The 26533-nt window shown below is 44.9% G+C and overlaps 1 protein-coding gene across 9 annotated transcripts; it reads left to right on the top strand.

The window, feature by feature from the left end:
- The first annotated feature begins 1799 nt into the window (after positions 1-1799).
- SDR16C5 (short chain dehydrogenase/reductase family 16C member 5) lies at positions 1800-21980 on the top strand. Of its 9 annotated transcripts, none has more exons than XM_024198269.1 (7): positions 1800-1947; positions 11071-11414; positions 14783-14914; positions 16171-16270; positions 17834-17978; positions 18903-19028; positions 21150-21980. In XM_024198269.1, the coding sequence occupies exons 2-7, from the start codon at positions 11094-11096 to the stop codon at positions 21241-21243; spliced, it is 918 nt and encodes a 305-aa protein (XP_024054037.1). In that variant the 5' UTR covers positions 1800-1947; positions 11071-11093; the 3' UTR covers positions 21244-21980. The 9 variants fall into 9 exon arrangements, with proteins under 9 accessions (XP_024054037.1, XP_024054033.1, XP_024054038.1 ...); XM_024198265.1 differs by having other exon boundaries at positions 11068-11414; XM_024198270.3 differs by lacking the exon at positions 1800-1947 and adding an exon at positions 2031-2122.
- Positions 21981-26533: the final 4553 nt, after the last annotated feature.

The raw sequence follows: 26533 nt of genomic DNA, 5'->3' as shown, positions 1-26533 counted from the left end.
TATATTCCCACGTGGTGCATGGGCAGCAGCAATATTCGGAGCCCAGCTCTGCCTTCCCGGGGCCCCAAGAAGAGAGTCACTGTCTCTCTTCCGTGGAGCTCCATGCTGCCTCCCTGCAGCAACTGCTGCCGCAGGGTCCTAGTGCCCCCCCATCTCGACTGCCAGGGCAGAGTAACTGAGCCTGCCCTTCCACCTCAGACCCTTCCCTTTTCCGGTAGGACCCTCCAGCAGTAGAGGCCCCCGCCCACCCGCAGTCACTGCTTCTGCCCCATGCTGGGCAAGGAGGCAGCCCCATCCCTCACCCCCAGTGAGGCTACAGTCAGGGACAACAGCAGGGGAGGAGGTGCAGGCAGCACCCCCCAGCACCCACCACAGTGGAGGCGAGGGAGATTCCTGGACCTGAGAGGGGCCCTAAGAGCACATGCAGTGACAGTGGTGGGGGTGAGTGTGCTGCTGGGGGGGGGGCAGGAAAGGGGGGCTCCTCCCCCAGAGCTTGCTCCTGCCGGCAGGGAAAGGGCTGAGGGGAGTCCTCCTCTCTGGCCCTTGTCCCGGAGCAGCCTGCCTGCACCCCAAACTCATCCCCAGCCCTGCCCCACCCCAGAGCCCACACCCCCAGCCAGAGCTTTCACCCCCCCACCGCACCCTCAACCCTCTCTCCTAGCCCTGAGCCCCTCCAAGACCCCAAACACCTTATCCCCAGTCCCAGCCAGAGCCCTCATCCCTCTTCACTCCAAACCTCCACCCGAGACCCTCCAACACCACAAACCCCTCATCTCCAGCACCAGCCAAAGCCCTCATGCCCCTGCACTCCAACCCTCTGCCCCAGCCCTGAGCCTCTCTAACACCCCAAACCCCCCATTCCCAGACAGAGCCCTCACCCCCACACTCCTACTCTTGCCCTGAGCCCCTCCCATACCCCAAACCTCTCATTCCAGCCCCAGACAGAGCCCTCACCCCCTACACCCCTACTCTCGCCCTGAGCCCCTCCCACACCCCAAACCCCTCATCGGCAGCCACACCTCACAGCCCTCACCCCTGCACCCCCTCCCATCCCCAAATTCCCATTCAGAGTCTGCATCCTGCACCCCAATCCCCTGCCCCAGCCTAGGGCCTGCACCCCAGACCTCCTCCCCCAACCAAACTCCCTCCCAGAGCCTTGGGCAGGTGGGGAGCGTTTGGGGGAGCAGAGTTTGGGCAGGGACAGGTTCTGGGCACCACCAAAATTTCTACAAACCCGCCACCCCTGGCTGGAGGTGTCTTTCTGCAGTGGACCCTTTGCCCAGGGTACCCCCTTGGCTGGCCCCATTTGCTCACCACACCTGGCTCCAGCTCCACTCTACCTCAGCAATGATGCTGCTTCTCTGCCTCCAGCCCCCAGGTTGCTTCTCTGGCCCTGTGGCTGCAGCTCTGCTCCCAGCACAGGATCTGCTCTCCTTGGGCTGTGTCTCTGGCTCTAGCTCTGCTCCCCAGCTCAGCTTGGGCCCCTGCTCTCTCCTTAACTGGGCCCCACTCTGTCTGACCCAGGCAATTCCAGCTCACACGGAGGACAGGACCCACCCTGGCCTCCTGACTCCCTGATAAACCTGCCCACCCTCTCAATCAGGCTGACCTGGAGCATTGGCCTCTCGCCATTGTTCCTGGGGACTGTCAGTCTCAGGGTCCTGATTTCCCATTGACTCTTCCCCTTTCTTTCGGTTCTGGGAGCTAGCCAACCAAAACACCCCCGCTGAGTGTTAGTAAGGGGGCAACAGTCCCCTTATATATAGACTCCGATTACACCCCCCACTCCCTGTCCCATTTGTTCACAGTTGCTATCTGGTCGCCCTTTGGAACCGCCTCATGTCCAGCTTTACAATCCTCCCCTCCCCACCCAGTTCCTCTGTGTGAGCGCCCAGCCCGCCTCCCCAGCTTCTTCAGCGCGGAGGAGGGAACGGACCAGAGCTGGAGGTAGGCGCCGCTACGCCATCGCGCCCCGGTGCCCGCTCCCGGGGAACGCTGGGTGGCCGCACAGGCGTAAGCGCCGCCGGAGAGTGGGGGAAGGGAGTTCAGCGGGACGGCGGCCGGGGGCAGGTGCCGGGGAGCTGCGTCAGCAGCGGAGCGCGAGGGGGGAGCTGGCAGCGCGGTGAGTGGGGCCGCGGCTCTGCCCGTCCTGCGGGCGCTGCAGGGGGAGCGAGGCGCCTCTCCGGGGTCCCGGCGCGTGGGTGTCCTGGGGCCCGCGCCGCTTTGCCTCTAGCGGTGGCCGGCGCCTTAGCTCGCGTCTCTCCCCTCGGCTGCTAGGCTGTGCTGACGGGAGGGCGCTGGCCCAAGCAGGGAGAAGAGGCTGCGGCTGCAGAAAGGAAACCGGCCCAGCGCTGCCCGGAGTGCGGGGCACCCGCCGGGGAGAGATCTTGACGACGAGTCGCCTTTTAATGCAGATTAGTGGCCCTGAGTTGTGTGTCTAGACGGGCTGAGAACTTGCTGCCCCCCGCCCCCCGGTGTTTGTGAAGAGTTGCCCCTGGGGGGGGGGAGAGTGGAGGGACCCCAATCTCGAGTTCTAACCGTGGGCTCTTTGTTGAGGGGTTATCCGGGGTTTCTTGCACTGTAGAGCTAGAGGTATTGGTCTGGCAAAACAAGCCTTGAGGTTGGCAGCTTGGTTGTGTTTTGGAAAGGGAGGGGCAAGGTGGGGGATGAGAAGCTGGTAAGGGCTCAGTGGAAGAGGATTCTGGTGGCTACATTCTAACTACTTGATACCAGTAAATGTAGGAGATCTTCTTCTCTATAGTCTTATCACCCCTGGAGAAATTGCCAGTTCTCCGCACCTGTCTAACCCCAGCAATGCTTGGACAGTGCCTCACAGCTGGGCAGAAAATCTCCCAGCAATTGCATGCATGCAATGTCAGAATTGCATTTAGGAGGTATAAAGACCTGTTGTGTCTGAACCATTTAAGTGTCAGGCAGAATGTGAACTAGCTCACCTGGTTCCAGTCGTCCTCTCTACCGTCGCCCAAGACCGCATTGGCCTTCCAAAATATGTCAAAATCCACTTTTCCTGGGACTAATGCTAGGAGTTGTGGAATAGGTACAATGCAGTTGATAGGATTCAGGAAGAAGCACTAGTGTTCTACAAGTGGGGCAAAAGGTGCTGTGCTTTTTAACCAATATTGGCATAGCCACCTTGGATGCAGTTGAACTAGTTTATACTTAATCTATTTCTGTCCAGCTGGTTCAGCTTCCACTTCTCTGATTCTCTGGTGTATACATAATCTAATTAACTAGCTGGGACCCACCTAAAATTTAGTGTTCACAGCTCTTATGTGCTGATGCTATGTGTATTTGGGGAGCTAAATGATGAACAAGGTGAGGGATGAAAGGTTTTCAAAGGTGGCAAACGTATGAAGCTTGCGGTTAATGCCAACATTTCCTCCAGCACAAATGTTTGTTGTAGGTATGAGATACCTATTTTAAACTGCTAAATTAGTCTAATGAACACCAAAAAGCCTATGTGACTACGGTAGAAATCACTCTTCTTAGGTTTTAAAAAACATAAAAACACCACCCTACTATCTTTCTACCACACTATAAAAGCAAAGATCATCCATCTGATTCTTGGAGAATTGAAAGTTATGCTTATCAAAGGTTTTGTGTAAAAAATACAATGTGTGTTCAAAGCAACAAAGAGTCCTGTGGCACCTTAAAAACTAACAGATGTATTGGAGCATAAGCTTTCGTGGGTGAATATCCACTTCATCAGACGCATGTAATGGAAATTTCCAGAGACAGGTATAAATATGCAGGCAAGAATCAGTTTGGAGATAACGAGGTTAGTTCAATCAGGGAGGGTGAGGCCCTCTTCTAGAAGTTGAGATGTGAACACCAAGGGAGGAGAAACTACTTTTGTAGTTGGCTAGCCATTCACAGTCTTTGTTTAATCCTGATCTGATGGTGTCAAATTTGCAAATGAACTGAAGCTCAGCAGTTTCTCTTTGAAGTCTGGTCCTGAAGTTTTTTTGCTATAAGATGGCTACCTTTACATCTGTTATTGTGTGGCCAGGGAGGTTGAAGTGTTCTCCTACAGGTTTTTGTATATTGCCATTCCTAATATCTGACTTGTGTCCATTTATCCTTTTACGTAGTGACTGTCCAGTTTGGCTGATGTACATAGCAGAGGGGCATTGCTGGCATATGATGGTGTATATAACATTGGTGGATGTGCAGGTGAATGAGCCGGTGATGTTGTAGCTGAGCTGGTTAGGTCCTGTGATGGTGTCGCTGGTGTAGATATGTGGGCAGAGTTGGCATCGAGATTTGTTGCATGGATTGGTTCCTGAGTAAGAGTTGTTATGGTGCGGTCACCACACGCCGCACCAATTTGAGAGCATCAACTTGCTAAATTTCACTGAACTTTTCTCAAAGAATCCAGAATCCGAGTAGTTTTATCAGTCACTATTTGTATACCACTGCTGTCTGTATACATAGCAGTGTACAATAAATGAAGTGCTTTAATTTTTGGGGGTGGAGAGAGGGGTTCATGTAGGACTCTGGAAACCTTTGTCTTTTTGGTACACCAACATCATGGTCCAATTTCTCAAAGGAACCTCTACCCAGCTTCTAATGTACATGCAGTCTTGAACTAAAATAAATTATATGCAGTTTGCAACACAAATGAGGAGTGTCCTAAATTTAAAAACTTAGTCTCAGTGCTGAAAGTTGATCTCTGAGCCCAGTACACTGAACCTTCACCCGAGGAAGGTAAAATATTGATTCTTAAGGCTACATTTGCAGAGCTAGATTTCAACATCCTGCTGTGATTAAAATCATATTCCATATGTTCATGGAAGGTGAAATAAAGTTGTAATCCCACAAAGACTTAAGCATATGCTTAACTGCATTGAGTACAGTGCATAAAGTTAAGCACACCTGAGACTTTGTGGAGTTGGGGCGCAAGTCAGACACTAGTATTTCTACTGCATGTTTGGTTAACACAAAGTAGACCTTTTAATTTTAAGGAAGGGTTTGGTTTGGATATACATTGTAAGGGATACAAACAGTTTTTACATTGTAGCTCACCTGCAAAAAGCCAGCAGAGATGATAAAGTTATTGTCATGTGAACCACGTAAGTATCTCATTTTTCTCAAGTGTTTTGGTGAGTTTATAAAAATAGGTTGTTTTCTGAAGTCCTCTATGCTAACAGTTTGCAAGTAGAGCAAGCGTTATGCTTTAGCCCTGGATACAGTACCTCGACAAGAAGGAACTATCTATTCCATGGATCGGCAACTTTTGGCACGCGGCCCACCAGGGTAAGCACCTTGGTGGGCTGGGCGGTTTGTTTACCTGCCGCGTCCGAAGGTTCGGCCGATCGCGGCTCCCACTGGCCGCAGTTCACTGCTCCAGGCCAATCGGGTGGCGGGAAGCGGCGCGGGCCGAGGGATGTGTTGGCTGCCGCTTCCCGCCGCCTCCATTGGCCTGGAGCGGCGAACTGCGGCCAGTGGGAGCCACGATCGGCCGAACCTGTGGGCACGGCAGGTAAACAAACCGGCCCGGCCTACCAGGGTGCTTACCCTGGCAGGCCGCCTGCCAAAGGTTGCCGATCCCTGACCTATTCAATGCAGAAGCCTGTCTTCCAGGAATGTTTTCTCCATGGTTGATTTAAAAAAGAGGATGTGAGCTATTAATTGTTGGCCCAGCTATAATTCCATTTTGGAATTGTCACACTACATCTAAGACACACTAGTATAAAGATACACACTAGTAGAAATGTAAATAGAAAATAAATATGCAAATGCCTATTAAGATGTCTTGCATAAAATAAATAGTATTACAGTGCTAATCAATGAAAAGTATGCATATGTAAATGAAGTGATTAGGGGAATTGTGAATACCTGCTTATCGGGCCCTATCACTAGGGCCCTACCAATTTCATGGGCATGAAAAACATGTCACGGACCACGAAATAAGTCCCTCCCCGTGAAATCTGAACACCCCCATGCTGCTGAGAGCGCCCCAGATGGGGACTCCTAGCTGCAAGTCCTGCCCATGCTGTGGAGGGACAGGATTTGTCCTTCCCCTGCATGGCCACCTCTCCAGGCTGCAGATAGCTCTGCACCCCCTCTCCCTCACTCGCTTCCTGTCCCCATTGCTTCACAGTCGCGGGAGGGGTCATTGTCCAGGGAACTGCCCTGCCCCCCCTTCCAGATGCACTTATTAGCTTGTTTCAATCAAAACAAAAAGAAAGATGAAGAACTTGACAGAATTTTTTGATTGACACTTTACAGCAGCGCATCACACTCATGGCTCAACTCACAGATTGGTTGATATGGACATTGGGATGTTTTTGTAGTGCAGTGATCTCTCTTGGCAGCCTACCAGAAGACAACTGAAATTACAAGTGTAAAATGAGTGTCCAAAGTAAATGAAAAACCTCTGAAATCATTAGTGCAGAGGATCGTGTGAAAGAATTTGGAAGCCAAATTCTACATGCCAGTGGTGACAAACTATTTTGTCGAAGTTGCAATGTTTCGTTGGATTACGCACATTGAGCAAGGGTTCAGCGCCACATAGACTCGGAAACCTATTGAAGCAGAAAGAGGATAGTGCATGGCTGATAAACAAAAATTTACAAATACAAAAAACAACTTCATCGCTTTTTAAGCAGATGACAGCTCTGAGACCCATCATTTAGCTAGAATGGAATTTGTGGATGCATTTGAATGTGCTAATATACCATTGAAAAAACTTGATCACCAAAAGCTGCGTGAGTTAATTCAGTGGAATGTACAAAATGTAGGTTGCTTACCAACTACGAATAAGCTACAACAGGACTACCTTTCACAGGTTTTTGCTACACATTTTGAGGAGATGAAGTCTCAAATTAACTCATGTCAGTCTTTTGGAGTTATTTTGGATGAGTCCATAGGTGAGCAAGACAACTATGTACTGCATGTTCTGTTTGATTTTATTTCTGGCAAGGCCAAGGATGTACAGACAGGAAAGTTAAGAACAGAGCTCACCGATTGCGTTTACTTGGCTGCTGTTAACTACACTACAGTTTCTCAAGTGATAATAGAAATACTTTGTCAAAGTTTGCACAATATTTTGAAATTATCTGCTTTCATAAGCCACAATGCAATTTACATAGAATATCAGGGTTGGAAGGGACTCAGGAGGTCATCTAGTCCAACCCCCTACTCAAAGCAGGACCAATCCCCAACTAAATCATCCCAGCCAGGGCTTTGTCAAGCCTGACCTTAAAAACCTCTACGGAAGGAGATTCCACCACCTCCCTAGGTAACCCATTCCAGTGCTTCACCACCCTCCTAGTGAAAAAGTTTTTCCTAATATCCAACCTCAACCGCCGCCACTGCAACTTGAGACCATTACTCCTTGTTCTGTCATCTGGTACCACTGAGAACAGTCTAGAGCAGTGGTTCCCAAACTTGTTCCGCTGCTTGTGCAGGGAAAGCACCTGGCGGGCCGGGCCAGTTTGTTTACCTGCCACGTCCATAGGTTCGGCCAATCGCAACTACCAGCGGCCACGGTTTGCTGCTCCAGGCCAATGGGAGCTGCTGGAAGCGGCGGCCAGTAAGTCCCTCGGCCCGCGTGGAGGAGTTTGACTAGATGACCTGTTGATATCCCTTGATATCCCTTCCAGTCCTACATTTCTGTGATTCACACTGAATTGTCTTGTGCCACTGTCTAGTAGTAGTGGCACACAGTTCTCTGACATGCAGGTTTATAAAATTGTAGTTAATATTCAGTTTAGAGCATAGCAGTTTTAAAGCTCTGCATGTTCCGACCAACTGAGCTGAAAATTGTGATCTACAGTATTCAAAACTATTAAGATGTGGGCTGAAATAAAATCAGCATGAATTGCTCAACAATATCAATGGAATCAGCATTGCGCTGCTATATATTGTAAAACATTACATTGAAATCTTTTACATAGCATGCCGCCTTGCCCAAGTGGTAACTAAGCATAACATCTTCCTGTTTCAACATTCTTAACTTATATCCCATAGCTCCTAGAAGTTGTTGTTGTTTTTTTCGAACACTGAATGCTGCTAAGTTATGAGTTTTAACAGGTTTTTTTTCTTTTAAACCACAGCACTAGATGTTATTCTAAAATTGTTTTCCAAATATTCTTAAACTCCCAGTTTATCCCCCGCTGATGTTCATTGTGAAAAGTATTGCAGGACTAATAATAATATTTGGCACTTTTGTAATTCACTGTCCAACATGTGTTTTGTGCCCTCCTCTGGTAGCTTTTTAGAGGATAACTGTATAGCTACCAGCTAAGGGAGTTATATCTTGAACTCAAGTAGTAGAAGCTCATGCTTTTAAGTCTGGATGGCTCAGGTTCAATCTTTGGTGACTAGCTATGATGGAGGTTGCTACACTTATAATCCCTTTAATCAGAGGTTCTGAATATGCTTTGTTGTAGGCAGAGCTAGCCTATAGTTAAGCAACCGAAAATTTAGAATCGGAAGTGTTGAAATGTTGGGAAGCCTTATAATTTTGCCAGTCTGGAACGAACATCCCATCTGAGGGATGGGGGCGGGGAGAGAGGAGAGTGAGACAGGACCAGGAAACTGGGACAAGGAATCCAGAGCAGTAGTGAGGGTAGTTGAAATCAGATGACGAGCTGGGGCGGGTTAGACAGCAATAGGATAGACATAGACTGGAGGGGACGGGGATGAAGGGTCTTTGACTACTAGAGACCACGCCGTTCAGGAGCCTGGAATAGACCCAGGATTCCTGAGTTTCACAGTTCCTCTTCTGTCAGCAGATATCTGTGAAACCCAGTGGCAAAAAAAGTGTCTCATCCCCCTATAAAGCTGATCCATCACATATAGGATGACAAACTACTGCCTCTGCCATCACTTACTCCATTAGCTCAAGTGGAAGAAGTCTGTGCAGTGGATCTATAGGTTCATCAGCAGGGTTGGAGCCATGCGAGTTTCACGATGATTCCACATGACAGAATTTCTGGGGCAGTTCAGTTTTGATTTTTACAAAAAAACCTGGGGAAATGCATACAGAAATAGGGTGACCAGATGCCTAAATATGGGAATCTCAAACAGGCATAGAGAGGTTACTTTATCTCTGTATTTGGCACTGGTGCAACCACTGCTGGAATACTGTGTCCAGTTCTGGTGTGCACAATTTAAGAAGGATATTGATAAATTGGAGAGTGTTCAGAGAAGAGTCACAAGACTGATTAAAGGATTATAAAACATGCCTTATAGTGATCGACTCAAGGACCTCAATCTATTTAGCTTAACAAAAAGAAGGTTAAGTGAATTGGTTATAGACTGTAAGTATCTACATGGGGAACAAATAGTTAATAATGGGCACTTCAGTCTAGCAGAGAAAGGTAGAGCATGAGCCAACGGTTGGAAGTTGCAGCTAGACAAATTCAGACTGGATATAAGGCATACCTTTTCAATGGTGAGAGTAATTAACGATTAACAATATACTAAGGGTCATGGTGTTTTTCTAAAAGCTTTTTCTAAAAGCTATCCTCTAGGAATTATTTTGGGAAAGTTCTATGTCTGTGCTATACAGGCGGTGAGACCAGGTGATCACCGGATCCCTTCTGGCTTTATAATCTCAGAACTAGGTACATCAATTCACATGCAAAATTCTCATTGAATTCAATAGGTGTCCTTGCCCTGTGGCTTGTGGTGCGGGCTGCAGCAGGGGCCGTACAACCCCTCTCGCAGCTCCCTAGGGCCCCCTCTCATGGGTCTGTGCACCTGTGTCTGTCGTTGTCATCCTCTCCCCCCCCCCCCCCCGCTCCCCCAATGTGTCCCGATAGTTCACTCTTGCGATCTGGTCACCCTACACCAAACGTACAACAAAGTAATGGATGTACTATTCTGGACTGAAGCACAGTCAAGCGAAAATCACTCTGACAATGCTGAATTAAATGCCCGTGCTCAGCAGGCGTTTTCTTGCATGGCAAAGAAGCTCAGACAATACTACTGCTACAGGGAAGAGTCAAGCGATGCAGGAAAAATGGCTCAAAAGTTTCAACAACCTGCAGCGGGGTTCCTAAAAGCTGTGCGTATATGCGAATCTGCACAAATGCACCTGTTGATGGATTTAACCTTGCTTAATGCAATTCCTGGCTTTGACAAGAATTCTAGGCTAGAGATTCCTGCTTACAAAAATATTACGAAAGAAGTGGACTGTAGTTTGCCTGTGCTACAGTTTTGGAACTCAGTGGAAGGCAGAATCTCCCACCTTGCAAGGTTAGCTTGGCACTGACAATTCCAGTGAACTCTGTGGATGCACAGAGAAACATGTCTAAACATGGACAGTGTTTCAGCGCAGAGACAGGGAGTGAAGAAAGACACAGTTGCTGGATGGTCCATGCGGACATATTTTTTCACTTGCTAGTGTTGTTTGCTGCTGTAAAGAGTCAATAAATCCTGTCAAATTCACATGACTGAAACAAGCTAATAATTGCATCTGGAAGGACGGGGAGCGCACACTGTACTGTGACTTCCCCCCCGCAGCTGAAGATCTCTCGGGGCAGGAAGTGGGTGGGGCGGTGTGGAACTTTCTGTAGCCAGGAGAGGTAGCAAGAGCAGCCGTGCAGAGGAAAAGGAAGTCCTGTCCCTCCCCAGCCCGGTCGGGACTAGCAGCCCCTTGCTGGGGCACTCCCAGCAGGATGGGTGAGATCAGACCCACCTCCACCTCCGGGAAACTTCTGCGGCTGCTGCCTTCAGAGCCCAGCTTCAAAGGCTGCCATCCTCACTTCTGTGCTATCCCACAACCCCCCTACAAGAGGTTTGCAACCCCCACCTGCCCTGTGTTGGGTTGGGACACCCACAGTTACAACACTATGAAATTTCAGATTTAAATATCTGAAAACATGAAATTTGCCAATTTTCAAGTCCTATGGCCATTAGATTGACCAGAATGGATAATGAATTTGGTAGGGCCCTACCTATTATTCTTGAATAGTTTCCACAGTTGTATGTATTCATAGAAGGGCTATATTTAGCAATATTTTTTTTCAATTCTAAAATATTTGAAGTTTCACTGTTGCTGTTTTGTTCTAAATGGTAAATATTCATCATTAGCAGGTGTTTGAAAAATCTTCTCCAAGATGAACTTCTTCCTGGAAACACTCAAAGTCCTGGTGCTCTCAATATATTTCCTGTTAGAATCTCTAGTGTTGTTGTTTGTTCCTGTGCGAAAGAAGAGTGTTGCTGGTGAAATAGTACTTATAACAGGAGCCGGAAGTGGAATTGGAAGACTTCTAGCATTAAAATTTGCCCGCCTTGGAGTCACCCTTGTTCTCTGGGACATTAATCAAGAAGGTAACAAGGAAACAAGTAAACTAGCTAGAGAAAATGGAGCCGTGAGAGTGCATGCTTACTTGTGTGACTGCAGCAAAAGGCAAGAGATCTACAGAGTGGCAGATCAGGTAAAATATTACATGTTCATGTTTCTTTTTTTATCCCATAAAATACTGTCTGATCATAAAGCACTGATCTCTTACCTAGATGTCGTTGAACAGAGTTCATGAGTCCAGAGTTCATGTCACTCATTCCATATTAATCCAGTGCTGTGTACATTACCTATCTTCACACACTTCATGTTAAGACACCGTAAAGATTACATGATTATGCATTTAAGAATTCAGGTAATGCCTGAAATCCCCTTGGGACTGCCACCTGATGTGCTGGGACTACTCTGAGCCCGTTTTCCCTTCCAGCTTGGGACTTCAGTACCTTGCCTGGTTGTGCCAGACACACTAGCCTGCTACAAACACAGACCCAGGTCTGAACCACATCCCGCAAAAGCTGCAGGCTTAACTGAAAACAGCTTAAGAAGTGCTCCTGTCTCCAATACCCAGTTCCCAGTGGGATCCAAACCCTAAATAAATCAGTTTTACACTGTATAAAGCTTATAGAGGGTAAACTCATAAATTGTTTGCCCTCTATAACACTGATAGAGAGAGATGCACAGCTGTTTGCTCCCCCAGGAATGAATACTTGTTCTGGGTTAATTAATAAGTAAAAAGTGATTTTATTAAATATAAAAAGTAGGATTTAAGTGGTTCCAAGTAATGACAGACAGAACAAAGTAAATTACCAAGCAAAATAAAACAAAAACACGCAAGTCTAAGCCTAATACAGTAAGAAACTAAATGCAGGTAAACCTCAACCTCAGAAATGTTCCAATAAGCTTCTTTTACGGACTAGACTTCCTCCTAGTCTGGGTCCAGCAATCATTCACACCCCTGTAATTACTGTCCTTTGTTCCAACTTCTTTCAGGCATCTCTTTGGGGTGGAGAGGCTATCTCTTGAGCCAGCTGAAGACAAAATGGAGAGGTTTCCAGGGGCTTATATAGTCTCTCTCTTGTGGTTGGAAACCCCTCTCTCCACCTGTGTAGAATCATAGCTACAAGGTGGAGTTTTGGAGTCACATGGGCAAGTCACATGTCCATGCATGACTCAGTTCTCTACAGGCCGACGCCATTGCCCACATGTTAGCCGGAACGTTCCCAGGAAAGTTCAGATGTGGATTGGCGTCTATCAAGGCCCATTGTTAGTCAATTACTTGAATAACCCCTTCACACTATGTTGACCAAATCTGCCTTAGGTGCTCTCTACAGCAAACACTCTAAATACAAGCATAGAGCCAACACTCATAACTTCAGATATAAAAATGATACATTCATATGAATAAGATGAATACATTCAGTAGAGCATAACCTTTGCAGAGATATGTTACATGGCATATGTAGCATAAAACATATTCCAGTTATGTCATATTTACACTCATAAGCATATTTCTATAAAGCATTCTGGGGTCCAATAAAGCCAGGCTTCCTAAGCCAGCATACTTTACTTTTCTCCTCTGAGATGGTAAACAAGGTAACTGCCACAGTTAGGCTACTACACAGCTCTTTCTAAGCAAGCATATTTATTCTTAAGCATTTCAGAGAAAACATATTCAAAACAATAAAAGAAGATGCATGCATGCCAGTAAACTTACCCAGAAATCACTCCTGACTCCAACAAGGGCTCTGGCTGGTGACCAGTCCTTCAAACCCCACCTCTGTGGCAATCAGTTCATCACTCCTTTTGCTCAGAAGGAGAACCCCCCAAGAGTGTCATTTACTCCTTTTTGTTAGTGGTGTTTTTTTTTTTGTTTCGTTTTTTTTAAACTGTCTTCATGTAACAGGTGATCAGGGCCCTCAGGAAGAATCTTCAAAGGCTGAGTACAGAGGTGGGAATTTGCAACCTTCTTCTCCGAAGTACTGCCTAAGAATTCCACTTCTCACACATTGTCACAAAAGATCATTTGTCCCCTACATTGTTCAAGGCAGTCTTTTGAAGCTCACAGTAGTTCCCAAAGATTGCATTAATCCTGTCTTCCTCCTAAAGAAATTCTATACAATCCCACAATAATACATAAACATTTGCATTTTTTAATACAGTGAACTCCTAAAATACTTAAACTTAGGCCTTGTCTACAGTACAAAGTTTTGTAGAACAGGAGCGTTCCACCTTAACGATTTGCTCTTTGTTCCCAGAATGGAGCAACACACTCAGCTGTCAGATACTTCCTGGAGCTTTGAAAGGGGAGGGGTGCATGCCTGCAGGGCAGCAGAGATCAAAACAGTGAGCAGAGCGGTCACATTAGGCATTATGGGATACTGGGGGAAGCCAGTTATGTCGACATAATGTACAGCAGTGTCTACACTGACGCTTTGTCGCTTTAACTTTTCAGCAAAAAGCTCTGTGCCTCTCGTTGAGGTGGTTTTATTTTGTCGGCAAAATATCAGAGTTTTGCCCCCAAAAGTAGCTTTGTAGTGCGTATGCCTCCCCTGTTTTGTCGGCAAAAGGCAGCTTTTGCCGACAAAACTTAGTAGTGTAGACAAGGCCTTAAGTCAGTAAAGATTTGACCAGGATATTGCAGGAAACTGCCATAACTATCACATTACTTTTCAAAAATGTTAGTTACACAAAAATCTTTAGAAGACCAAGAAAATCTTGCGATCTTTGGAGAAGCCACAGAGGGTTCTCCTATCTCCTACAAAATCCTCAAAAAGTTTGTTGGGGAAGCCTTATGCCCCACCATCTGCAAGCCATAAAGGTATGTCTACACAACAACAAAGTAGCTGGCCCATGCCAGCCAACTCAGGCTCGGGCTGCAGGGCTGTTTCATTGCTGTATAGACTTCCGGACATGGGCAGCCCAAATCTGTTGTCACGGGTCAGCTACAGGTTTTTCTTTGCTGTGTAGACATACCCTAAGAGGCTTATCAGGGCCTAACTGTCTCTGGGGAGGTTGAATATATCTGTTTGTGAGCTCATAACACCTTAATTGAAGGTATTAGAAATATGACAAAGGTTTCCTTTATTCAAAATATTCAAATTTTGTTTAACTTCTGTGAAGTCTGACTAAAAGCTTCCCCTCTTCCAAACTCATTGGCTTTTTGTGATGACCATTTACGCTAGCTCTCATGGCATCATGTTTTTTCTGCCATCTTTATGGTATATAAAGTGTGGGTGGCTTTTTATTAAATAAAGCCCAATATTTCCCCTTAGCAGGTTACATTTAAATTACAGACCTGTAAAGTTGTTGTCTGCAGAGTTCTAACACGTGACTAAAGGGAAAAGTTGCAGAGTGAACAGACTTCAGTCTTATGAACTGCTTTCTCACTATCTAGCCTTGTAAAATTAGCAATGTTGCAACTTCCTGTAATATAAACGTATAACTAAACATACTTTCTTTGTTTTGGCTATGGAATAACATCTTGATTTGGTTGCCTGCCTTTAGGTTAAAAAAGAAGTTGGTGATGTTAGTATCCTAATCAACAATGCTGGTGTTGTAACTGGAAAGAAGTTCATTGATTCCCCAGATTCACTTGTGGAGAAAACCATGGAGGTGAACACCATGGCACACTTCTGGGTAATATACAGATATTCTTTTTTTATAGGGAACTGTGAAAGAATATTGGCACTTAAGTCTGTTTTGGAAATGAGGGGGGAAATCTCTTATATAATTGCTGTCTAACTGGTTGATCTTGTAAGGCCCTACACGCAACTCAATGACATTTGTTTGTGAGTTCCAGAAACAGAGGGGATGGGGAGGTGGCCCACAGAAAGCTTGTGGGAGAGAGTTAAGGGATGTGTTTAGCCCCTTGTGTGGGCAATCACTTCTGCCAAAAGAAGCAATAAAATGTGAGATTCTCCCCCCCCCCCCCCCCCCGTACTGGTTGCCTGATATTAAGAGATACTTCTGGGAAATGTAAAGCTGAAAAGTACTGTTATTGTGGGCAGTCTGGAGCTATAGACTTTGATATGAACTGACTCAGAGCAGGGCTGCCATAAACTGGCTACTTCATCACCCATTAGCAGAAAAGAGCCTGGTTCAGGTGCTGCCATGGTTTGGGTCAGAACTTGTTCTGATTGCATCCCATCACCTGTTTGCTGCTGGGAACTTGCACTATTAGAGTGGTTCCTCTAAAGCACTCTTACTTGGTGTCTTAAATGTCAGACTGACATATGATGGCATGATTGATTTGAAGACTTTTATCTTAAATTAGTCATTTAATTTGCATTTCGCTATGAAGGAGATGAATGGATATTGTAATAAAGCACTGAAGGTGAATTATAATCTAATAAAGAGGGAATGGTGAATTAAAATATGCTGCTCTGTTTCTGTTTGCTGGAAAATGTGGAAATGACACAGAATGGGTAGCTGAAATCAGCAAGTGATGGCAGAAAGATTAGGAGTTCACTTTTCCCTTCTCAGCTGCTATTTTTAAGATGGAAGCCTACTTGGAAAATGTTGCAGTACTGAGCTCCTAAGTGTAGGGAATTTACAGCTTCCCAGGACTTCAGTGATTGCAATCTCTCTGGCAGCAATCTAGTTTCGGACTCCCCCTAGTGGATGACTACAACATCAAGAAAACTATGGAAACGTATTGGAGAGTCCTTAGAGAGCCACCTCAGCAGATTCAGTTAGTAGACAAAGTGGAAATACTTCCTGTCCTAACTAATATGTATCTTATTAGCCTCTGTAGAATGAGGGAGAAGCATTAAGACTTAATAGGTCTCCTTAATAGGTGGCACCTTTTCAATAGTAATGCTCTAACTAATTGCACAATTAAATCACTTTAAGTAATGTTTAACTATAAGTGTGGGTTTCAATGTGTTTCATAGACTTGCAAAGCCTTCCTTCCAGCCATGATGGCCTCTAACCATGGACACTTGGTTAGTATTGCAAGCTCAGCAGGACTGATTGGAGTCAATGGGCTAGCAGGTTAGTGTATTCGAGATCATTCTAAATGGAATCTAAAGGTATGGTCTTGGTTATACTCTTCAACTACAGCTCTTAGGCCAAGCCATCTAAATAAAATGGTCTGACACCTGTACACTTATTGGCTCTCACTGACCTCAATGGGACCTAGGTTCTCAGCACCATTAAAAATTCTTTTCACCTTTTATTAAAGGACCGGGTGGGAGATGGGGAGAGAAAGGAGAGAACATTTGAAATATAAAGTGTTAAGTAAGGATTTTATTATAACATCTTGTGGCTTTTTACCTTTAGCTGGAGAGTTTGTACAAGGAATTTCCACCCCTTCATCCTCTCCCCTCATTTGAGATTTTAGATGGTATTAAAGATGATAATAACTACCCTTCTGGGGGGAAGGAGACGCTAATTGAAATGGACTAGGGTTGGAGCTGCTGCTGTTACTAAGTCTGATCCTCTTGTTTAGAAGATGAAGCTGGACACACAATGGGAGAGAAGAACAGCAAAGATAGAAAATGAAGCTTCTGTGCCTTTGGTGTTGACTCTTACTTGCAGCATTACTGCTGGAAAAACACAGGCATGGCACATCGTCTTACTAGCCACGCTGAGACCTGGCAAACTTGTACCAGCATCTGGCCGTTTAGGACATTTGGTTTTAGCTGCCTTTCTGATAACAGGCTTACAGCAGTGTTGCAAAACATGTAGGCATGGCTGGCTTAGCCACTGTTAGCCGCAGAAGGTGAAAGAAAAGAAATATTGTGAGGAAGGAAAAAGACACATGATGGGGGCGGGAGGAGTCTCACATACTAGGTGATGGTTGGGGTTTACCCAGAGCCAGTGGAGGCGATAAAGTCATCTGAATCCCTCTCTCTGGCCTAGTCTAGTCAGGAAGGGCTGTCTCAGGATTAGAACGACAAAGGCCCAGTGGTGTCACGGAGGATTCTTTGTCCTAGGAGACAGTCGAGGTGGCAGCTATGATGGTAAAGTTTGTCCCTTTCCTATCTTCCTGTCTGTCAGATGGCTTTTGATTGGTGGTGGGGAGTCTTTTCTTTTAAGGACCCCAAAAGGGAGCAATGGCAGAGTAGCCCATCCCCTTCATTATTTTGTTCACCAAGTAGGCCTAATTTTTGACACACCAATTTGGGTTCATTAATTTCTGGTCCCACACTTTTTTTGTTGACCAAGCATAATCTTAACACTGTCCTTGAATTATATCATTCAGCCTTTTTGTATGAACTAACTTAGTCTTTCTGTCTCCCTTTCATACCTATTCACATCAGCATTTGTTATAGGTTATTGTGACAATTCATAAACTTACACTCACTTTTTGCAGTTGAGCTCACAATTAAGATAAATTTGTAGGCACAATTATTTTAACAGTATGCGAACTACTCTTGTTAGAGCATAATTTTGCCAGACTGTCTTCTCAGCCAGAAGCTGTGCTTGGTTTACTCAGCATGAGACACTGGACTAAAACCATGTAGTTAGGTTGTTTACGAGAGTTGAGAGATTTTTCTCTTAATAAAATAATTAGCTGCAATAAATAACTCTTCATCTTTCTTCACTCTACAGATTATTGTGCAAGTAAATTTGCAGCAGTGGGCTTTGCAGAAGCAGTTGGTTTAGAAATGCTGGCTCTAGGGAAAACCGGCATTAAAACCACTATTGTGTGTCCTTACTTCATCAACACAGGAATGTTTGATGGTTGTAAAACCAAGTGAGTGAATTTTGGGGTTTTGTGTGTAATTAGGATATGGCAGGTCAAAAATGTTTGATTAAATACATGATTTATGAAAGGAAATTAGTAATCAGTAGAAATGGCATAATCTGAAACTATTATAAGGTAGGTTTTTTTCCATTGTGCCATTTTTAGGGCTCATAGCCAAAGCCCAATGATTGCCAGACTGCAGAATCTAAGACTTTTAAATTCCATTTCTAGCCCCTATGGCGAGAATATGACTCTTCCAAATATCAACCTAGTGTAATCCAATGAAGTGTCTCTTCCTGATTCTGCAAATAGCCTGAAACAGTAACTGAAAAAAAATGTAAACTGACACTCAAATTATTAACTCTACAACCTAGTGATGGTGTCACTTTAATTGTCAACACATTTAACTACTTCGCGGCTCATTTGAGAGGACACAGACTGTGTGTTTCTTTTCTTACAATCTCATACCTTCTCCCTAGATGCCAAAAGCTTCAACTGTCTCCTATTTGGCTGCCAAATCTCACACCTTCAGTAGTGTAGCTTGTCATTGTCAGTACAACCTTTCATGGCATGTTAAACACAGAAAACGTAGAAGCAGAATAGGCTTATCTAAATAAAAACTTTGCTTGATTTGAAGATAGCAAGAATTGAGCTTACAGGCACCAATACCAAGTGAAAACAAGACAGTGGCTGTTCACCACTTTCAAACTGATTTGTCAGGTGTTATACAATTCCATGAACAGAACTTAATTTTGTAATGTTTGCTTCTAAGTTAGAGGCGAAATCTTTGTAAAATGGGGTATTCTTCTTTTGTAAGGAGCACAACTTTAAATTTGAAGCTGTCTTGTTCTAAATTTGAAGTTATCCAGATGAAACATAGAGGGGAAAGTTTTGACAATGTCATATTAATAGCGATATGTTGACTTTTTCCAGGTGGCCATGTCTACTTCCTATTCTAGATTCGAACTATGCAGCTGAGAAAATTGTGAGTGCTATTCAACGGGAGCAAGTGCTTCTGCTGATGCCACGAAGCCTGTACTTTTTATGTTTTCTGAAAAGGTAAGGATGGGATTCTCCTTGTCATGTTTGTGTCTTTCTTCTGTCAAATGCGTTATGTTTAGTTGCATGATTACGGACTCTACATGCTACAATATCAAATGATTACTTGGGCTGTCAAGTCTAAGCCTACTTAGATATTTACCTTCATGGGTTTCAAGTTGCTTTTAAGTTTTAGATAAGTTGTTGCTACAGGAAGGCTTCCTCAGGTGGTGGTCTTGGATAACTTGCATGTCTACATGTCTTATACCAGACTCTGAAGAGTCCCAGTAAGGAACACTTTCTCATTGCTGTACATATTTAAATAATCTCTAAAGGGAAACTGTTGTTAGTGTTGACTGAGCAAAGCTGCAACAGAGTTTTCTTCTTGGCTGTGTAGAGGGCTGCCCTTGTAATACTATTGAGCACTTATGCAGGTCAGTAGGAGTTGCCAGATGCTCAACATTCTTGAAAATCTGGCCACTGAGTTAGGTGGCCAAATATAGATTTAGGCTCCTATTTTATTTTATTTTTTAAAATCTTGGCCCATAGTTTGATTCTAAATCTCTCTACTTAAGCCAAAGGGAGCCAAGAGTACTGCTACAGTGGATGCGTTAAAGCAATGCAGGCACAAATGGGGACACAGAACAACCTGTGTAACAGCACAGAGACTAGAATCAGTCAACAAAGATGGCTGTAGCACATAACTTCTAATATTAGGGATAGCAGGCGGGTGGGGAGGAGCCACTTGAATCTCAGAAGGATTTGTGAAGGACCTTGAAAAGAAAGGGACTACTGTATCAGAAACAAACTGGTTCTGGAAATATTATCATCTTCCTTGCTTCAGATAACACAATTTGCTGCAATTTAATAGGCATGTATATTGCTGTGTATTAGAGCTATCATACTAGCATCTAGAAGCCCCAGTGAGGATCAGTGCTGCATTTCATAAACACACAAAAATGCTGCTTCTGCCCTGAAGTGCTTGCACACCCTGGGTATGTTGAGGGCCAAAGGTAGTGTGTGCTGTTTTGAATGCTGAGCATACCAATAATGTATGCTCTGTTGTGGCTTATTTCTATTGGAGCTTATTAACTTTACTGGACACTTGATGCAATATTATCCCACTGCTTAAAAAAAAAAAAAAAAAAACTAGGATAAAACAGAGAAGGCTATGAAGACCTTTTTCCTTAGTGCTTTCAAAATATATTTGTTGTTTAGGCGTTTTTTTTACGTTCCTGGACTATTTGAAGGCTGGTCGCACTCCCAGCAGCAGTTAGTGGTCCAACGCCTATTTTAAAATCAATGTTTCTATTTTTATTTTTTTTAAATGTAACCATTCCCAATTTGGTTTTGACAGTAGAAAGTGAATCTGTAAGTAGCAGGAAGTGCATAAACAGCTGCTGAAAAGATAGCTTCAGAGGCGGGAGAAGGGCAGCTTAAATTTTTTTCCCTCCTAACTTCGCTTCTCTAGCCTCCTCCCCCGATATCCCTCTTCATTTGCCCTTGTCTTTCTAATAGACATCTATTCATAGTCCCATCCTAAACACTCTAGAGACACTGATCATCTAGGTGAGCATGCATGGGACACTTTTAGGGAGGAGTGAAAAAACTGTTTCAACAAAAATCCTGTACTTCAATTACAAATATATAATTTTTATAGCTTCTACCACCACTTGAGTGAGTTAGGTATCGCTACAAAACTGCAAGTCCTGTTGTACAAATGGGTTATGCTAATATGAAGAAGTTTGGCTTCTGAGGTCTTGAGTACAAAAATAATTATTCCTAAGACTGACAGTTTTCAAAATATATTGAGAAATTGGGCCCACTCAGATTGGGGAACGTCTTTCATTTCAATTTCTTTATGTACATTATCATGTGGACAGTGAGGCAGTATGTTCTAAAGGAATGTGCCCATTTAGTGACTGGGTTCCTGAGTTCTAATCCTGGCTCTGATATTGGGGAATCGCTGCCTCAGTTTCTCACTGTACACTGGGAATACTTGCTACCCCATAAATACATTCTGAAGACTGTTAATACTGTACTTTAGAAGCTGTAACACTTTGTATTCTTGGGCTTAGCCACATGGATCACTTCTGTGATTTATAAGACTATGTAAATACTCTGGTGTGTGTTTTCCTTCAGTATTTTACCTGTGAAAATGGGAATACTCCTTGGAGACTACGCTGGGGCCTTCCACTTCATGGACCACTTCAGAGGTCGAGTGAAGAAGGACTGAAAATAAAGAATGAAAATATCCAATACTAGCAGTTCTAAATTAATGGACCAGTTTAGAGTTTAAAAAATGGCCTGGTGTTTCAGCTGCACAGAACTTGCCTTCTGTATAACTGTGCCTCATGCTTTTGTTAATTAACAGTTTTAATCAACAGTTTCCAACAAGAGCTGTCTCTCCTTCATTCCCTGAATAGCTATCCTCGATGTGATGCCTGTCATAATCTCTTATCCTTATTGAATGAGTATAGGTATCCATTTCACAAAGTAATCACAATTGGCACCTATGTGGGTATTCTCAATTAAGAAACAGGGTGTAATGGGCTGGGAAGCTAAATTGACTTTGCATGCTTTCAAGATAGTCCCCTCCAGAACAATATTGCTGTGAGGGCTGTCTGAGAAAGCTTATCTTTGTCATTGCCTTTACTGTTCAGTTGATGATTGGAAGTATTTAACTTTCAATTTCCTGAGCTGTTCGGCATCTTTTACGAGCACTAAAATTCACATTCATAAAATTAAGTAAAATGGCAGTTGTACACACTGAAAATATTTTCCGTACCTGTGATGTTGATTCACTAATCAAATACATCTGTAGGGTAATAATCAATTTACTATTAACATCTGTGGAAAAGATTCCAATAGCCAATGATTATAGATGTATCCCTTCCAGAGATGGGCCGATAACAATTGAACATGCTTGTCTGATTACAAATGTTAACTTCTAAATAAATGCCCATATTTTTAGTAGGACTGAGTCATTTATCAAATATAAAAAAGTAAAAATATAAAGTTATGTCTAAAATATTGTAACTCTTAACGCTGTCTTGAAACAAGAGATACAGAGACGCACTGAATAAGAGTGGCAGTGAAAGAGCCTTCAGAAATCCTTTCAGGTGAGATGACTGGCAACTAAAAGCAAACCACTGGCAATAAATAGTTTAACATGAGTTTCTTTGTTAGAAATTCTTACAGAGCGTGGTGGTGGAGGAAGTTAAATTGGATGGAATCATTCTACACCTGTAAAAATCAACAAGGACAAACTATCAACCATGCAATAATTTAAAAGTTTAAATAACTTATTATTTGCTCCTCTGAATCGGCTTTGCATCATTTATACTAATCTCATTCATTGTAGTAGCTCTGCCACTCCTCATTTCTTTCTTACGCTACCTCTGTGCTGCACACCTAAGTTTCCCCTAAGTTGCACAGCAAGGTATCAAGGGCCGCGCAGGCAGGGAGAGGCACCCCTCCCCTCCTCCGGCCCGGCCCTGCTAGAGCTGCCGCGACTGGGGAGAGGTACCTCTCCCCCAGGTCCAGGTTGCTGCGGTGAGAGAGGGCTGGGGGGAGTGCTCTCTCCCCACCGCAGCCCTGGGGCAGCCTATACCATAAACCCCTCATCCCCAGCCCCACCCCATAGCCTGCATCATCCCTAGCCAGAGCCCTCATCCCCCTGCACCCCAACCCTCTGCCCCAGCCCTGAGCCCCCTCCTGCACCCCAAATCCCTCATCCCGGCCCCACCCCATAGCCTGCATCATCCCCAGCCAGAGCCCTCACCCCCCCCATCCCAACCGTCTGCCCCAGCCCTGAGCCCCCTCCCACACTCCAAACCCCTCGGCCCCACCCCCACCACACATCACCTCCATATTGGTGCACATAACAAAATTCATTCCACACATAGCTGTAAAAAATTAGAGGCAACACTGCTGTACACCTCTTGCGACAGCATGTAAGGTAGTTGTAGCTACATGCAATGATGAAAAACAGGCTGTGTCCACACTGGTATGTAGCTACATATATCAGTAAAAGGCCCTGCTGGGGGTGGTAGTGGGGAGCACTATATTTCTTTGCTGCCTCTCAGCTGCTGGAGCCTTTGCCCACGGTGGGGAAAGACTCCCAACAGCAGGACACTACACTGCTAAAAATAGCAGTGTAGATGGGAAGGTTCTCCTTAGAGGAGTAGGAAGACCTGCAGGGTACATACCCAGAGTTCAGGAGTGTCTTTACTTGCCTAAGCTGTGCCTCATCATGTACACTGCTATTTATACCTGTGCTGGGCGTGGGGTGCCAAAGAGTGTGCAGTGTAGACATACCAAAGTTTAGATAATTAAGAAACCATGTATTTAAAACTTAGGAAGGAAGGATGGTCTGTCCTCAGTGTTTTGCAATGGCCTTCTAGTTATGAAACCAAAAGCCTCTTCTGTAAATGTGACCCTTCTGAAGGGGTAGACCACCAGCTGCAGAGCTTAAACTTGTTCCCACTGGTAGTAAACTTTAAACATACCAGAGAAACACAAATCTGAGTCACATTTCACCTTAAACAAGAACTGGCTTATAGGAAAAAAACTGTTGCCAAAAGCTACCTTGGATGCCCTAGTGGTCAGACTTCATATTTTTGCCAGATAAGGGTTATCCCAGAGATGAAGTGCACCATTTGACCAGAAACTTTAATCAAGTTCTAAATTTCACTTGAGCATCAATGCTTGTTTGTTTGTTTTTGCAGCAAAAAGGTGTTTGCTTATATATTCATACAAAAAGGTGTATGCTTATATGGATAGTTAGCCAATGCTACATAATCATACCTCAGATGATTTACAGTTTTACTCAAAGAGTGAAAGCCAGGTGGGTTGTGTGATGTGCTCTCCTTCAAAGTATCCTGTGGGAAATGTTTATCACTTCACAGTTATGGCATCTAAATCTTCAGTAGAAGAGTGAGTGGGGAGCTAATAGTTTAAATTAACTATCCAAAACCAAAAAAGTTATTAATTAAGTCTATTTTCACAAAATACATAGTAAAAACAAAGAATGCAACATACGTGATTTAACTTCTAATTGTACAAAACTTGCAGATTTAGAATTAAAGGCTTTGGCAGGTCTAATCTAGGCTACAGAAATAAGTCAATGAAAGTCACCTTGCATCTACCAATTTGTGTGTGTGTCTACACTGAAATTTGTCTCCCAGCAATCTAAGTATCCCATTATGGCAACACAGTAACACCACCTCCCCAAACAATGTTGAGCTATAGTTGACATACTGTGGTAGACACAGGCTGAGTGTAGACACTGTGTAACCTCTGGCAACCCTAAGGGTCCTCAAGTAGCAGTCCCACAGTGCCTGACAGTGACCGGTTAGGTCACAATGGTGAACTACACTGCCCAGGGGTCACGGAGACTGGAAGCCACCCCTTTCCTGAGTGCCCAGTTCGGTGAGCACACCTAGCCACTCTCCCTTGTGGTGTGCACCTGTTCAACTGCTCTAGACGTGCTCCTGCCTGGAGTAGCCAGGAGGTATTGGATCTCCTGGGCCTATGAGGAGAAGAGGCTGTGCAGGCACAGCTACAGCCCAGTCATAGAAATGTGGACATCTATGAAGAGATTGCCGGGGGGAGGCAGGCAAAGGGGTACACCAGGGATCAGTACCAGTGCTGCGTGAAAGCGAAGGAGCTGTGGCAGGCATAACACATGGCCAGAGGGGCCAACAGTCAGTCTGGTGCCCAGCCGCAGATCTGCTTTTACAATGAGCTGCAAGCCGTATGTGGCCACGATCCCACCAGCATCCTGCAGACCACTATGCATACCTAAGAGGAACCCAAGACACAGACTTCTGCCCTGAACAGCAAGGAGGAGGGACATGAGAAGGGGGAGGAGGGAGGCGGTCCAGCTAATTCTGTGAGCCAGGATTTTTTGAGCCTCCACCAGAGTCTAGCCAGTCCAGCCAAGCATGGATAAGCTCAATCCAGAGGAGCAAACCTTGGGTAAGCGTGTGCATGAAGTCTCCCTTACAATGTTTAAATGTAGAAATGGTTCCTGGCCCAATGCCAAGTTAGCAGGGACACCGGTATCTACTTTTCATTGTTTTACTCATACAAACAACTCTACCCCATCTGTTTTTCATTCCCCTGTGGGATTAGGTTGTGGGACCATGCGGAGCAATTTGTTTATGCATGTAGGGATGTCCCTTATATCCTCCTGAGTGAGCTTGATAAAACTTTCATGGAGATACCCTGCAGTACTCTCCTGAAGGTTTCTAGGGATGGCTGGCTTATTTCTTCCTCTGGTGGAACGCTGTCTGATGCCACTCTGCAATGACTGCAGCAGGCACCATTGCAGTAAACACGTCAGTGGCATACAGACTGGGCACCTGTGTGCTCTGTGCCTTTGTGACCCTCAGAAGTGAGATATCCACTAAAATCACCAGTGCCTGTGGAAAATAGTGCCACTGCTCAGTGCCGTTGCCTATACTCATGCCCATGGAAACTAGAGGCCTAAATTTTGTTTTAATCAAACAATTTCCTCCTCATTTCCCCAGCCCTCACCTGTGGCAGAGCATACTCACCATGCCTGTGGCTGGAGAGCAGGGCTGTGCAGAGCCTGTCTTGTTTAAATGCTCTCCGTTGTGACTGTAAATACGATGATACATCCGTGTTTTATCTGTAGCTGCTGCCATTGCAGCTTTGAGGGGTGCCCCCTCCGCACCCATGGAATGCCTGACCCTTAGGAGGAGAAGGAGAAAAGCGGACTAGGGAAGACGTGTTCACCAAGATCCTGCAAGCCAGTGTTGCGTCCGATTGTGAATAGAGGGCCTGGAGAGTGAATATAGCAGACGGCCTGGAGAAGGAAAGCACGGAGAGGAGAAAGGCCCAGGAGTCCCAGCGGGAAAAGCAGAGGGAGATGCACCAGGACATAATGGGGCTTCTCAGGCAGCAAATACAAATGCTGCAGGCTCTTGGTGACCTACAGGTCCAACGGTCATGTGCTTGCCTCCCTTTACAATCAATGGAGAACTCCATTTCACCCCCCACGCACACATTCCACATGGCATCATAAGCCACATCCCACCCAGGCCACCCTGGGGGATAGCAAAGAAAACCACAGCTTCACATACACTGACCTGTGAGAGCCATGGTTGCTGTATGTTTGGCAGAAAGGGATTGAAATGGCATGATTCTCCCATTTTATTTTTAAGGTTCTGTCCTGTAACTTTTTAAGTTTGGACTGTATTGTTTATTTTTAATTGCACGTGATTATTTTGCACTGGTTTTGGTATGCAATAAGTTGTTGTTTGGAAATAAATTCATCTTTATTGCTTGATAACATATAGTGCAGAATACCTAGCGCTCCTCAAAGCACACATTACTTGTAATACAGGGATTGGCAACCTTTGGCATGCGGATCGCCAGGGTAAGCCCCCTGGCGGGCCAGGCCAGTTTGTTTACCTGCTGCGTCCACAGGTTCGGCCGATCGCGGCTCCCACTGGCTGCGGTTCGCCGCTCCAGGCCAATGGGGGCTGCAGGAAGCG

The sequence above is a fragment of the Terrapene carolina genome, unplaced genomic scaffold, assembly GCF_002925995.2.
Source record: "Terrapene carolina triunguis isolate 2854851 unplaced genomic scaffold, T_m_triunguis-2.0 Scaffold58, whole genome shotgun sequence".
Lineage (NCBI taxonomy): Eukaryota > Metazoa > Chordata > Testudines > Emydidae > Terrapene > Terrapene triunguis.
The sequence above is the reverse complement of the archived record's forward strand: the minus strand, read 5'-3'. Positions and strand labels throughout refer to the sequence as shown.